The sequence below is a fragment of the Ostrea edulis genome, chromosome 1 (assembly GCF_947568905.1).
Source record: "Ostrea edulis chromosome 1, xbOstEdul1.1, whole genome shotgun sequence".
Lineage (NCBI taxonomy): Eukaryota > Metazoa > Mollusca > Bivalvia > Ostreida > Ostreidae > Ostrea > Ostrea edulis.
Window position 1 is genome coordinate 2500977 of NC_079164.1, and position 15468 is coordinate 2516444.

A 15468-nucleotide genomic window follows, 5' to 3' on the forward strand; every position below is an offset into this window, starting at 1 on the left:
AAACAATGACAACCTGAAAGAAACCACACCAGGTTAAACAACAACCTGAAAGAAACCACACCAGCTTAAACAACGACAACCTGAAAGAAACCACACCAGCTTAAACAACGACAACCTGAAAGAAACCACACCAGGTTAAACAACAACCTGAAAGAAACCACACCAGGTTAAACAACGACCTGAAAGAAACTACACCTGCTTAAACAACGACAACCTGAAAGAAACCACACCAGGTTAAACAACAACAACCTGAAAGAAACCACACCTGCTTAAACAACAACAACCTGAAAGAAACCACACCAGGTTAAACAACAACCTGAAAGAAACCACACCAGGTTAAACAACGACAACCTGAAAGAAACCACACCAGCTTAAACAACGACAACCTGAAAGAAACCACACCAGGTTAAACAACAACCTGAAAGAAACCACATCAGCTTAAACAATGACAACCTAAAAGAAATCACACCTGCTTAAACAACAACCTGTAAGAAACCACACCTGCTTAAGGAGGTTCGCTACACCAGAGAAATTTGATGTAGATGAAAAGTGGAGGATATGTACAACAATATTTTGAAGTTGAAAATTTTCAAATTTACTTTATTTTCTTGTCAAAAAATACAGTTTTCGTAGAAGGTAATCTGGAAAAAATTTAAAACTCCTGCTGGACTTGGACCTGCGACCTACAGTTCAGCAGTCGGTACGCTAACCTATTAAGCTACTCGGCAAAGTATCACACCTGCTTAAACAACCACTCTTCTACTTAAAAAGTGGTCTCTACACAGAGCTGCCAACATTATGAAATGGAAAATAGTAAGGTGAGGCCCCCTGCCGCTGGAGATCTTTTATGAATAAAGATATAACCTGAGCAATTTTAGACATATTTCAAATCCAAATTTAATGAATTTAGACATACCAATTGTTATGCATTTTACAACTGCAGAAGGTCAAATACATCTTTTATTGAGTTTATTTTCTTGGGTATAAAACCTTGTTACTTTAGTATACTATATAATTTTACAGTTACTGTGTCAGTTATTATGGCAAGTTTTTTAATGTCATTTTCTCCACCGTGAAAAATGTTGAAGTTTGTCAAACAGATTGTACACTTATCATACAAACTCTCCCTTTCTGACTTTGAAACGAATAGATGTTTACAGTGTACTTGCATGTTGTTCTTTGAATTACTGGCTCTATTAGGTTTTCTTCTTTGGGGGAGTTTTGTTGTTATTTCCATCAACACATGCCTTACGCTTAGTAGCAGCTTCCATATTGTTTATTTCAAAGCATTAAAATGATCGAGATTTTGTATATATATAGACTACGCAAACAAACGTAGTAACGACTATGGCTTGTTTCTTATAAAAGTAAAAACCAATGACGGACAGCTCTAAAACTTTCGAAATGTCAAATAAGCGAAAATCGGAAGATATATGGTGAAATTGTAAGGCGTATTTTCGGCCCTAAAATCGTAAGCCTTGCGTCAAAATCGTGAGGGTTGGCAGCTCTGTCTACAGCACCAATCTGCTACACATTACAATATTTTTGTGCAGTAAAGCAAAGTTATAGTAAACCTTCAGAGCCAGCAAAAAACAGTTTGCTATATTAAGTATTAATAATAACCAAACTTTGTCATAACCTATAAAAGTTTTGTTATTTTCCTTCCATAGGGGAATGAATGTCACTTCAAAATAAGCATGAATTCCTTATAAGCATGTTCATAATAAGCGTGTTTTACTGTAAAACCCAAAAGTAACAATTCTGGTACCGGCAGCCAGAAGACGAATTTCTTTACACCAGATTTTAAAACAGCTCTATGTATGTTCAAGTTAAAAATAATTTACGTGTACAACTTTTACAGCATCATCATTGACATTAACAACAATAATATTTTCATTTATCATTTGATATCTATATGAATTTTCTCAGCCAATGATTCTAAAACTTATATTGTCACCCAATGTTTAATATATAAATTATACAGAGAATTAACTAAATGCAATTATATAATGTAGTGATATCATGCTTCAGTAGCTCTCTTATTCTAATGTCTATTATCTTGAATGTGAAATAAAACCAAGTAATACCTTGTGTGTAGCGAGGAGGGGTTACTTTCCATCAAGATCTAAGTTCACCGGTCATTCAACAATTACATATATTTTCATCATGACTGCTTCATAAAAAATCCACTGCACTACACCATATCTTCATATGTTAGATATTTCTACACTATGAGTGATAATTGATCTTCATAAGTAATTCGTACTTATTTATTTGAATTGATATCTTAATAACAAACCATAAATAAACTATGGGGAGGGGGAATAAACAAAACCCGGCGATTTTTTTTTAAATTCGCAATTTTGAAACACTTAAAAATGTTTGTGTTTAGTATGTATAAAATTCAAATAATCATCAAAACCGGCATACATTTCCAGTATCTACCCGTACGACTATTGGTACATGGTACAAGTGCACATGTATAAGTATAAAAAAAAGACAACGATGACAGCTGAGTCGTACCCAGTTGAGCAGACTTTTGGGAAATGCAACACCATGCATCCTTTTAAAACTTAATCTTCTAACTGTGTGAAATAAAATGTCCCCTAGAATGTTTACTGTCAAAACATGGGTGCTACACAGACGCACACAAGTAGTTGGTATATATAAATAGAATACAGGTGGAAAAAAATCGGAAGAAAAATGAGCCTTTATTAAAATATATGTACATGTAATAAACGATGTAATTTACTGATTTTTCCTTTCAAATCGGGACTTCCTATTTCTCTGTTAGTGTTAATTACACATGTAAAAATAATTGTTTCTAGACAGGCAAATGGTTATGAACTTCAGATGAAGGAACTTTCAGATTTACTGTCCTCGGTTTGCTCGGCAAACCATTGCCTACTTTCCAGACTACTTAGAATGAAATTGTGATAAATTTTCCATCTCTCTTAATAGACAAATAGTTCTTCTTCTGCCTTAAAATTGACAGCTTTATGTTCTACTTCAAATATACCGTCTTTTCTCGATTCCTAAAAATAGCTTCTTTAACAAAACGAATAAAGGTTTCGGAAAGTATCGTACTTTTTCATTAGATTTAATATACAATCCCGATAGTTTCCGAAGCTACACGAAAAACAATTTTCACGATAAACCTGATACACGCAAAACACGATAGACCTGATAAACGCAAAACACAATAGAAAACGGAAAACCTGATAAACGCAAAACACGATACGATAGGATTCACACACAATACGATAGGATACACACACGATACGATAGGATACACGCACGATAGAACACGATAGGAATGTCAAGAATAACGTTGCGGGTACTGAACTGAATACTGACAATAATTACTGATCACTGACCAATTGTTACTGAATACTGACCATTAGTTACTGAATACTGACCAATTGTTACTGAATACTGACCATTAGTTACTGAATACTGACCATTAGTTACTGAATACTGATCAATTGTTACTGAATACTGACCAATTGTTACTGAATATTGACCAATTGTTACTGAATACTGACCAATTGTTACTGAATACTGACCAATTGTTATTGAATACTGACCAATTGTTACTGAATACTGACCATTAGTTACTGAATACTGATCAATTGTTACTGAATACTGACCATTAGTTACTGAATACTGACCAATAGTTACTGACTACTGACCATTAGTTACTGAATACTGACCATTAGTTACTGAATACTGACCAATTGTTACTGAATACTGACCATTAGTTACTGAATACTGATCAATTGTTACTGAATACTGACCAATTGTTACTGAATATTGACCAATTGTTACTGAATATTGACCAATTGTTACTGAATACTGACCAATTGTTACTGAATACTGACCAATTGTTATTGAATACTGACCAATTGTTACTGAATACTGACCATTAGTTACTGAATACTGATCAATTGTTACTGAATACTGACCATTAGTTACTGAATACTGACCAATAGTTACTGAATACTGACCATTAGTTACTGAATACTGACCATTAGTTACTGAATACTGACCAATTGTTACTGAATACTGACCAATTGTTACTGAATACTGACCATTAGTTACTGAATACTGACCAATTGTTACTGACTACTGACCAATAGGTTCTAAATACTGACCAGTCTGAGGTGTTGGGTGCTCCATTCATCACCAGGGCTGCTACATCAGGTCCCTTTACCCCCAGCGACATTAGACCAGTCATTGCCTCCAGAGCGAGTGGACATTCCCTGTCAATAAATCAGACACAGCTTGGATATACATATTACAGAAGTGCCTTAAACTGTGTGACCACAACATTTACTGTCAATAAAACATGTATAGCTTGGATATATTACCTTAAACTGTGTGACCACAACATTTACTGTCAATAAAACATGTATAGCTTGGATATATTACCTTAAACTGTGTGACCACAACATTTACTGTCAATAAAACATGTATAGCTTGGATATATTACCTTAAACTGTGTGACCATAAGGACGAATGACAGTGCAGATGCACAGAATATTTAAATTAGAAAGTCGTTCACCATTTCTTAGTTAGGGACATCCACTTACTTAACCCATTATATGTACAGTGAAAGGCTGACAGTTGGTATGTGCGTGTATGATTAACAACACATCTTAGAACCTCTTTATAGCTGTATCTATAATTAACAACACACCTGAGAACCTCTTTATAGCTGTATCTATAATTAACAACACACCTGAGAACCTCTTTATAGCTGGTTATAGCTGACCGGTCCATGCCGACCCTGATGTACAGTTTGGCCAATGCGAGGTTGATTTTAGGCGTTCTTTGTTTGGAACTTATTCCCTGTAACTAAAACGTAAAAACAAGGTAGACATAGAGAAGAAACATACACAGAAAACTGATGGATGTTTTAACCACAATATTCCACGTAAGCCACTTCTGTTTACATTTCCTTGTTTTAACCACAATATTCCACATAATGGCCACTTTTATTTACATTTCCCTTGGATCAGGATCACCCACATCAAATGTTGAATATCATGCACCAACATTTCATATTTACATTTCCAGTCTTTCTGCTTTTGATATCTTTACAAATTGTAATGATAAATGGGATACAGATGCGAACACTGCCCGTGTGAATCTTGAAAAATATAGTCCTTGTATTTCAAAAGCTGGGAATTCCGAAAGAAGTGAAAGTAGAATGTAAATATAAGAAATAAATTCAATTTTTGAAAATACATGAGGGTCTGAACTGCAACGCTTCCTGTCAGTCTGCTTTTGGTGATGTTCTAATGCAGTTCATGAATTCGCTGGTGTAAAGTGTCGCTGTTCATACCCTCATATACATTCATTTATTTCTTTGGTTGCTACACATGTACATCATGTACATATCATCAGTCTTAAACTATAATCTTGTCTATATGAACTAAATTAACCCCCTCCCCCCCAGCTCATGTCTGAAGTTAAACCTACCATGACCATGGCCTCTCGACACTGTTTGGTCGCCATCAGACACTCGTAAATCTTATACTTCACTTCCACTTCATCGGTCAGCTCCTAAATATGACACACAGATTAACGGTTAACAAGCACACTAATCGGTCAGCTACTAAAAATGACATTCAGATTAACGTTTAGCAAACACATTAATCAGTCAGCTACTAAAAATGAAATACAGATTAACATGTAACAAACACACTAAATGAGACAATATGTAATTCTACTGCACTAAATTGTTTATAAGTACGATATCGAATTTCTTTGTTGGTTCATATAAATGTCGTTTAACTACAAGAGTAATCTGTGTAAGATACATGAAAGACGATTAGTATATTTGCAGCAACTAGCTTTCAAAACTTTGGAGCGACTATTTTCAAACGTTCTGCATACACACACATTAAAAATACATATTTGGGATGTGCGATTTTACCCGTACATCTTGATAATTTGTCCTACAATACGCATCGCGATACAGCATGAAAAAGAATAAGGTATATTTGGACATATTTAAATTCCAGAAAAATTAGTTTCATGCATTAGGTTTTATATTAATTGTTACAGGTTGGTAGTAACAAAAATTAACAAGATGGCGTCCACACTTGGTAAAAACATCATATTTTTATTTTTCTAGAGTAGTCACAGGTTGTGAGTCATTTGATTATCATTTGATCTGATTTTTTTTTTGTTAATTGTTTTATTACAGTTACTAATACAAATGGTTAAAATAAACTGAAATTGGCTTATTTTGCACTTTCACACCAAAGCAGTAGTGAAAATAATATCAGAAAATTAAGGAAAAAACAGAATGTCCTAAAATATCATGATATCATCATAATATTGTGAATTTTTTTTAGTGATATATCACGATACAGAATTTTTGGCGATACCCACCCTCAATTATATTTGTACTGGGAAATTATCAACTAATGTAAATTTTGCTTTACAACATTGAAAAAAACTTTCACCTGCTTGAAATTCACTCTTTTGCTATTGTACAGAAATACAAGTATTGATAGATTAGCCTAGTTTTAACATCATCAACAACGGATGCTTTCATTTCGACAATTTTAGCTTTTAGGAGAACGGATTTTCGGTCAGAAATCTAGAGAAAATCTGTCAAGATTGGAGTGTTGGCATCTCTGTGGCAGTGTTAGAAACATAGCCTTCTGCTAGCTCTGGCTCGTCGTGTTAGAGGTCAGTGGTTCGACTCTCACTGGACTGTTGTGTTAGAGGTCAGTGGTTCGACTCTCACTGGACTGTTGTGTTAGAGGTCAGTGGTTCGATTCTCACTGGACTGTCGTACTAGAGGTCAGTGTTTCGATCCTAAGCAGTAGCAACACAAACATTTAGCACCCACTGTTGAGAGTCGGGTAATTTCTGGCAAGTGTGTCAGTGTATCTAAGACTACAAGCCTTTTTTACCCAAACAGTGATTTTCCTACATTTTTTTTTTTTTACAAAGGTCCTGTGGCTTACGAATTGGAAAAAACTGTCAATATTTCAGTCAAATTGGGAAAAATCAATTTTATCAAGAATAAGTTTTAAAATCATATCAAACATTATATTATCTCTATTTTACACATCTAATTTTCTTCAACCTTCTAAAATTTTCAACTATTCTATCCAAATCATCATTCCCATAACTCTTTGTTAAGTCTTATGTATATAATTCACATCGAATGTTTATTTTTTTAATATACATTTTCCTTTCATAGTTTTATTATTGGGAAAAATGCAAGCTAAACTGGGGAAAAAAATGCCAATTTTTAGGAGGGGAAAGGGCCGAAATTCGGACCCAAAATGGGCCTTAAAAAATCACTGCCAAAGCAGTATTATCACATAAGGTCTTCATTGAGTTATTGGTCAGTCTGTTACAGTATGGTCAGTATCTTACTATATCACTGTGTCATCGGTCAGTATCTTACTATATCACTGTGTCATCGGTCAGTCTGTTACAGTACGGTCAGTATCTTACTGTGTCATCAGTCAGTCTGTTACAGTACAGTCAGTACCTTACTATATCACTGTGTCATCAGTCAGTCTGTTACAGTACGGTCAGTATCTTACTGTGTCATCAGTCAGTCTGTTACAGTACGGTCAGTATCTTACTATATCACTGTGTCATCAGTCAGTCTGTTACAGTACGGTCAGTATCTTACTATATCACTGTGTCATCGGTCAGTCTGTTACAGTACGGTCAGTATCTTACTATATCACTGTGTCGGTCAGTCTGTTACAGTACGGTCAGTATCTTACTGTGTCATCATTCAGTCTGTTACAGTACAGTCAGTATCTTACTATATCACTGTGTCGGTCAGTCTGTTACAGTACGGTCAGTATCTTACTGTGTCATCGGTCAGTCTGTTACAGTACAGTCAGTATCTTACTGTGTCATCAGTCAGTCTGTTACAGTACGGTCAGTATCTTACTATATCACTGTGTCGGTCAGTCTGTTACAGTACGGTCAGTATCTTACTATATCACTGTGTCGGTCAGTCTGTTACAGTACGGTCAGTATCTTACTATATCACTGTGTCGGTCAGTCTGTTACAGTACAGTCAGTATCTTACTGTGTCATCAGTCAGTCTGTTACAGTACAGTCAGTATCTTACTATATCACTGTGTCATCGGTCAGTCTGTTACAGTACAGTCAGTATCTTACTATATCACTGTGTCATCGGTCAGTCTGTTACAGTACGGTCAGTATCTTACTATATCACTGTGTCATCGGTCAGTCTGTTACAGTACAGTCAGTATCTTACTATGTCACTGTGTCATCAGTCAGTCTGTTACAGTACGGTCAGTATCTTACTATATCACTGTGTCATCGGTCAGTCTGTTACAGTACAGTCAGTATCTTGCTGTGTCATCGGTCAGTCTGTTACAGTACAGTCAGTATCTTACTATATCACTGTGTCATCAGTCAGTCTGTTACAGTACAGTCAGTATCTTACTGTGTCATCGGTCAGTCTGTTACAGTACAGTCAGTATCTTACTATATCACTGTGTCATCAGTCAGTATCTTACTATATCATGTGTCATCAGTCAGTCTGTTACAGTACAGTCAGTATCTTACTGTGTCATCAGTCAGTCTGTTACAGTATGGTCAGTATCTTACTATATCATGTGTCATCAGTCAGTCTGTTACAGTACGGTCAGTATCTTACTGTGTCATCAGTCAGTCTGTTACAGTACAGTCAGTATCTTACTATATCACTGTGTCATCAGTCAGTCTGTTACAGTACAGTCAGTATCTTACTGTGTCATCGGTCAGTCTGTTACAGTACAGTCAGTATCTTACTATATCACTGTGTCATCAGTCAGTATCTTACTATATCATGTGTCATCAGTCAGTCTGTTACAGTACAGTCAGTATCTTACTGTGTCATCAGTCAGTCTGTTACAGTACAGTCAGTATCTTACTATATCACTGTGTCATCAGTCAGTCTGTTACAGTACGGTCAGTATCTTACTGTGTCATCAGTCAGTCTGTTACAGTACGGTCAGTATCTTACTATATCACTGTGTCATCGGTCAGTCTGTTACAGTACGGTCAGTATCTTACTTTATCACTGTGTCATCAGTCAGTCTGTTACAGTACGGTCAGTATCTTACTATATCACTGTGTCATCGGTCAGTCTGTTACAGTACGGTCAGTATCTTACTATATCACTGTGTCATCGGTCAGTCTGTTACAGTACGGTCAGTATCTTACTATGTCACTGTGTCATCGGTCAGTATCTTACTATGTCACTGTGTCATCAGTCAGTCTGTTACAGTACGGTCAGTATCTTACTGTGTCATCAGTCAGTCTGTCACAGTACAGTCAGTATCTTACTATATCACTGTGTCATCAGTCAGTCTGTTACAGTACAGTCAGTATCTTACTATGTCACTGTGTCATCAGTCAGTCTGTTACAGTACGGTCAGTATCTTACTATATCACTGTGTCATCAGTCAGTCTGTTACAGTACAGTCAGTATCTTACTATATCACTGTGTCATCAGTCCGTCTGTTACAGTACAGTCAGTATCTTACTATATCACTGTGTCATCAGTCAGTCTGTTACAGTACAGTCAGTATCTTACTGTGTCATCAGTCAGTCTGTTACAGTACGGTCAGTATCTTACTATATCACTGTGTCATCAGTCAGTCTGTTACAGTACGGTCAGTATCTTACTATATCACTGTGTCATCGGTCAGTCTGTTACAGTACGGTCAGTATCTTACTATGTCACTGTGTCATCGGTCAGTATCTTACTATATCACTGTGTCATCGGTCAGTCTGTTACAGTACGGTCAGTATCTTACTATATCACTGTGTCATCGGTCAGTCTGTTACAGTACGGTCAGTATCTTACTATATCACTGTGTCATCGGTCAGTCTGTTACAGTACGGTCAGTATCTTACTGTGTCACTGTGTCATCGGTCAGTATCTTACTATATCACTGTGTCATCGGTCAGTCTGTTACAGTACGGTCAGTATCTTACTATATCACTGTGTCGTCGGTCAGTCTGTTACAGTATGGTCATTATCTTTAATACTATATTATGTGTGGTCAGTATCTTTAATACTATATTTTGTGTGGTCAGTATCTTTAATACTATATTTTGTGTGGTCAATATCTTACTGTATTAAGTGATGGCTTGTCCTTCACTTTTTCTTTGTTCAAAGCTTTTCTCAGATGCAGGGCTTTTTTGTAAACTTCCTGCAAAATAAATAGAATGAAAGCCTGATTGACTAAATGGATAGATATGTCATTCATCCAACAACACCCTCCCTCTAGACGAGACAAAATCAACTCGAAACACCTCGACTAGAGCAATTATTGAGTTACATATGTTTTAATGACAAGTTATGTTTAGATTCAGTACTGTGATCATGGACAGTATGATGCAGACACAGAAATTCTACTGACAGACAAGTTTCCATTTATTGTACTCTTTTCTATCTTGCCATTGCAGAGTTTCTGAAAAGTGTCCAAACATTTTTTCCAGCAAAAAAATCCCTTCCGACCAGTAGAAAGTGATGATAGATTTTGCAGTCATTACAAGATCACAGGAACTGGTAATTTTGTCTGTAATAATAATTGTGGGGTCTATACCATTCCACTATCTAATCATCGCCAGTTACCCATGGGTGCTTCTCATCGATTCTCTCCACCATCAAAAATAGCATCAGACAACCATGGGTTTGAGGGAGCGTGTGTGGACTCAAAACCGTGGTTTGCGATGCTGCTATCTAATAAAAAACATGAGATTTTTATTAGAGGATGGTATGGCGTAAAGACCCTAATATGATTATCATTACAGACAAAATCACCTGTTCCTCCATGTTAAGATGCAGTAAATCTATTCAAATATCCGACAAAAAAGAATCAGGATATCTGTGATATTCCTGTACATATAAAAATATAGTTTCCGAACTGACCTCTGCCTTGTGATATTCCTGCGATATACTGACCTCTGCTTTGTGATATTCCTGTAGATATACTGACCGAGCTGCCTTGTGATATTTCTGTAGATATACTGACCTCTGCCTTGTGATATTTCTGTAGATATACTGACCTCTGCCTTGTGATATTTCTGTAGATATACTGACCTCTGTCTTGTGATATTTCTGTAGATATACTGACCTCTGTCTTGTGATATTCCTGTGATATACTGACCTCTGCTTTGTGATATTCCTGTAGATATACTGACCGAGCTGCCTTGTGATATTTCTGTAGATATACTGACCTCTGCCTTGTGATATTTCTGTGATTTACTGACCTCTGCCTTGTGATATTCCTGTGATATACAGACCTCTGCCTTGTGATATTTCTGTGATTTACAGACCTCTGTCTTGTGATATTCCTGCGATATACTGACCTCTGCTTTGTGATATTCCTGTAGATATACTGACCGAGCTGCCTTGTGATATTTCTGTAGATATACTGACCTCTGCCTTGTGATATTTCTGTAGATATACTGACCTCTGCCTTGTGATATTTCTGTAGATATACTGACCTCTGCCTTGTGATATTTCTGTAGATATACTGACCTCTGTCTTGTGATATTTCTGTGATTTACTGACCTCTGCTTTGTGATATTCCTGTGATTTACTGACCTCTGCCTTGTGATATTTCTGTAGATTTACTGACCTCTGCCTTGTGATATTCCTGTAGATGATACAGAGCGTTCCCATGGTACACGATACACTGATATTTCTGAGGAAGGTTCAGCTCCACCTCGGAGTTGTTGTCACTCAAAGTCAACGCGATTGAAGCCTGTAAAATCATGTTTATTTATAAAACGCGATTGAAGCCTATAAAATCATGTTTATTTATACAACGCGATTGAAGCCTATAAAATCATGTTTATTTATACAACGTGATTGAAGCCTGTAAAATCATGTTTATTTATACAACGCGATTGAAGCCTGTAAAATCATGTTTATTTATACAAACATCTTCAGAATCTATAATAAAAAAACAACTTTAAATTTAGTACTTTTGCTAGGCCAGCGACAAATTTTACATCCTATGATGAATTCATCACAGGAGTCGGCAGTCTTATCTGTAAAGGTGTACAATGTAAACAATAACCAATTCACCAAAATGAATTTCGATAAACAATGATACCTAACATTATTCACCAGGTCCAGTCCAAAGACTATTTCTACCTACGTAGCTATTAATAGCTACCTAGGTACTTAAACCTACTTAAAGTAGCTACTTCTACCTACTTTTACCTGTTTTTAAAAATAGAAATAAATAATAATTATAAGGTGCATCTTTTAAACAGGTCAGTTGTTTTATGTATCATGTTGTGCATGTGCACGGCAAAATTCGGAGTGTAAATTTGAATACTTTACAAGGGTAGAGAATGTAGAGGAAATGCATGAAAAATCGCCCCAAAAAACCTTTATTTGTAAAAATGCATGAAGGTATTACTTTAAAATTAATACAGTAAGACATCAGTGCTCGAGCTGGGCTTCGCCATTTTTGCCAATGGCGAATTTTTTTTCAAAAATGGCGGAAAAAAAATTAAAGTGGCGAAAATCCCTTTTTGCAATAATTTGTATTTTAAAATCTGTCTTGTGTTTTCCTTTGTCAGTGACACATTATCGCCTGTTTGTTTATGCAGTCAAAATCTGTTTACTCAGTCATCGCGTGCGACCGGAAATCTCGCGTCGCTCCAGTGCACACAGAGCTGGTCACGAAGGCCAGATAATAGCCTCAGGTAATCTATGGCTGCAAAAAAGTCAGTGATTATGTAATAAAGTACATCGGACAGCTGTGTACCCTGCTGTGGTCAATTGTTTAACATTTAAAATCTTATTCATTATCGTGTTATCATCTCCACATTAATGTCAATTCTTAACCACAGAACCGACCGGTAATTAAATTGACCGTATTTATGTGTATAATGTATATACATCAATTGTTTGTTTTTGCGGCCAAGCTCGTTGATTACAAGATTTTGATGTGTTTGATTTTAGTTCGAATATTTCATAAACAATGCAGTCGGTCACCATTGAAATGGACATAGCAATTTTGATAAATAATTTTCTTTGAAGTTTGGTGCGCAACAGTATAAAAATGCTAATCTCATAAGACTATGCACCCATTCTATTTTACACTAAACTTGTAGCTTCTGACCCTAGTCAGTCTAAAATTAAAAAAAAATATCCATGTTTGGCTTTACAATCAACCCCACTGGCTCAAACATCTGATTCTGTCCTAATTGCAAAATCTACCATACCAAAATGGAAATTTAATAGGGATTGGTTGAGATACGACTCTAAATTGGGCTTGATGTTTTGGGACATTGCATTTCGGGCAATGTAGACAATGTTTTCACTGAGAGGTGTAGCATCATGAAGTTTATATTTATATGATTTATTACCTGATTTTTGATTTCCACAATAGAATTTAATTATCAAACAAATCAACTTATTATTTCAGAAAGAAGTGTTTAGGTATCAGGGTTCGAAATTAACTCATGTCCGTAAGTCCGAGACTAGTAAAAAACGTGTCGGACTAGTGAACTCTCTATAGCACTAGTCCATACGGACTAGTGAAAATCCGGAAATCAATCTTCAATTGGTAAAGATTTTTAGGAAGATTTGTCTGAGTCTCTTATATGTTTGAACTTATGGTTGATTACCTGCATGGTCAAGTGTTTGCATGACTATGACATCCCGATCTTCCAAACACATGGAGTGCGTTCTAGACCGACGTTCTTCAAACGTGCACAAATTGTCAAATTCCTGCCGATTCTGAACGCCGAGTACACATCACGAGAACGTGTTCTAGGTGTAAGAATTGCAAGTAGTGTGGTCTGAGAACATGCACGTTTGTGCGCACATGTTCTCGTCATTCGCGACTCTAACACAGTAGTTCATAACACTATAGCTCATGACTTTGTCAATCGAGTGAATTTTATTGACTTTATTGATAAAATTTCGAACTCCTGTGACTCTTAAAATCTGAGCACCAAAACAACAGGAACATCGATCTCGAACGCACTTATGGACATTTATAAAAGGATTAACTTGGAGGTTAATATTGCTTGCTTCTGAAGATTTTAAATGCGAAATAAAATATGGTGGTCTCTTTTTCTTCTGTAGGTGTCAGAAATTGAATTGTTTGCAACTGTGATGTGTTTGGTTTGATTAAAATGAAGATATCGATCATTTTGATATACTGGACGGACTAGTGAAATGCTTTGCGGACTAGTGAACATCAACAGTGACTAGTCCGTACGGACTAGTGCTTGAAAAACCCTGGGTATGGTAGCTGGATATGATTAAGTAATGTAACTGACTCCAAATGCTAAAATCAGTGTAATGAATAAAATAATATGATGGAAATAATTGTAAAGCATGAGATTATTTGCGCCGCGCCGCACCCCGAAAAGGTGGCGAAAGGGAATATTGGTCCAGTGGGAGCACTGCAAGACATTCTAGACTTCTTATCACGTAGCTTTGATCCTAAGCTCCTAGAAAATGGAACTGGGTGTAGTTATTTGATGCAAATTTGAAAGGTTAGAAAGTAACCATTTTTTGTCCAGTATTGTTGTGGTATTCATCCTCATGCAGTGTAAGTGAATCAAGAAATTTGGTACACACCATATTGCGCCGTTCCTACGTTTGGCCACAAAATGCAAGTAACGGAAAAAGTAGGTAAAAGTAGCTACCTGGAGTAGGTAGCTATAAGTAGCTACGTAGGTAGAATTAGTCTTTGGACTGGACCAGGTCCTGTTCACTGAACTACTGCTTTTTAAAAAAAAAAAGAGAGAAAGATAAGGTGAAACTAATTTTACCAGATGCTTCAAATCATTATATAGTTCACAGTCGTGAAGTTGCTTCACGTGTTCAAACAAGGTCATCTCTGTTCCTTGTCTCAGTGTCTGCCGTGAGTCTGAGTCCAAATCCAAGAAATGAAAATACTCTCGCGATCTCGTCTCTTTCAAAGAAATGTATATGACACGCATGTCGAACCCGATCGAAATTGGTGGTATGCATGGTATAGACCACTACTATTGTTATTGCAGACAAAGTTATCGTTCCCTGAGGTAGCGTTGGCATTTTTTGAAAGTATGTTATTGATTTCTACATTGAAGAAGAATTATGAAAAGAAAAATCGGGGTCACAGTGCTTGTTATTGAGCTACAGCGTGTCAAACTTGACCTTTTTGCACCTAAATTTACTAACGATTTATTCACATAAACTCGATTTGTCTATTGGTGTCAACAAAACATAAGCAACATAATTTTTCAATCATTGCACGAAATAAATACGCACTCATGCCTTCTATGAATATAAATTTATATATATAAATAAATTAATGCTAGGCCCTATAGAGCCTTGGTTGTTGTCCCTAGGCCCGGGCGCTCGAGAATTTTCACTCAGGCCTATAGCTCTCTAGACGTCACCATTGCCGGTGAAGGGCTGCAAAATTTATTATTATA

The 15468-nt window shown here is 36.3% G+C and overlaps 1 protein-coding gene across 2 annotated transcripts in view; it reads right to left on the minus strand.

Moving 5' to 3' along the window:
• LOC125664465 (anaphase-promoting complex subunit 7-like) overlaps nucleotides 1–14981 on the minus strand; it is a 34469-nt gene extending 19488 nt beyond the window's left edge. The window contains exons 1-6 of one of the 2 annotated variants that reach the window (XM_048897240.2): nucleotides 14821–14981; nucleotides 11655–11780; nucleotides 10143–10220; nucleotides 5485–5568; nucleotides 4742–4857; nucleotides 4155–4262 (exon numbers count right to left, since the gene is read on the minus strand). In XM_048897240.2, the coding sequence (XP_048753197.1) occupies nucleotides 4155–4262; nucleotides 4742–4857; nucleotides 5485–5568; nucleotides 10143–10220; nucleotides 11655–11780; nucleotides 14821–14886 (578 nt within the window). In that variant the 5' untranslated portion in view covers nucleotides 14887–14981. Of the gene's footprint in view, nucleotides 1–4154; nucleotides 4263–4741; nucleotides 4858–5484; nucleotides 5569–10142; nucleotides 10221–11654; nucleotides 11781–14694; nucleotides 14707–14820 lie in introns of those variants that run through there. The other variant, XM_056150801.1, reaches the window with a different exon arrangement.
• Between the last annotated feature and the right edge of the window lie 487 nt (nucleotides 14982–15468).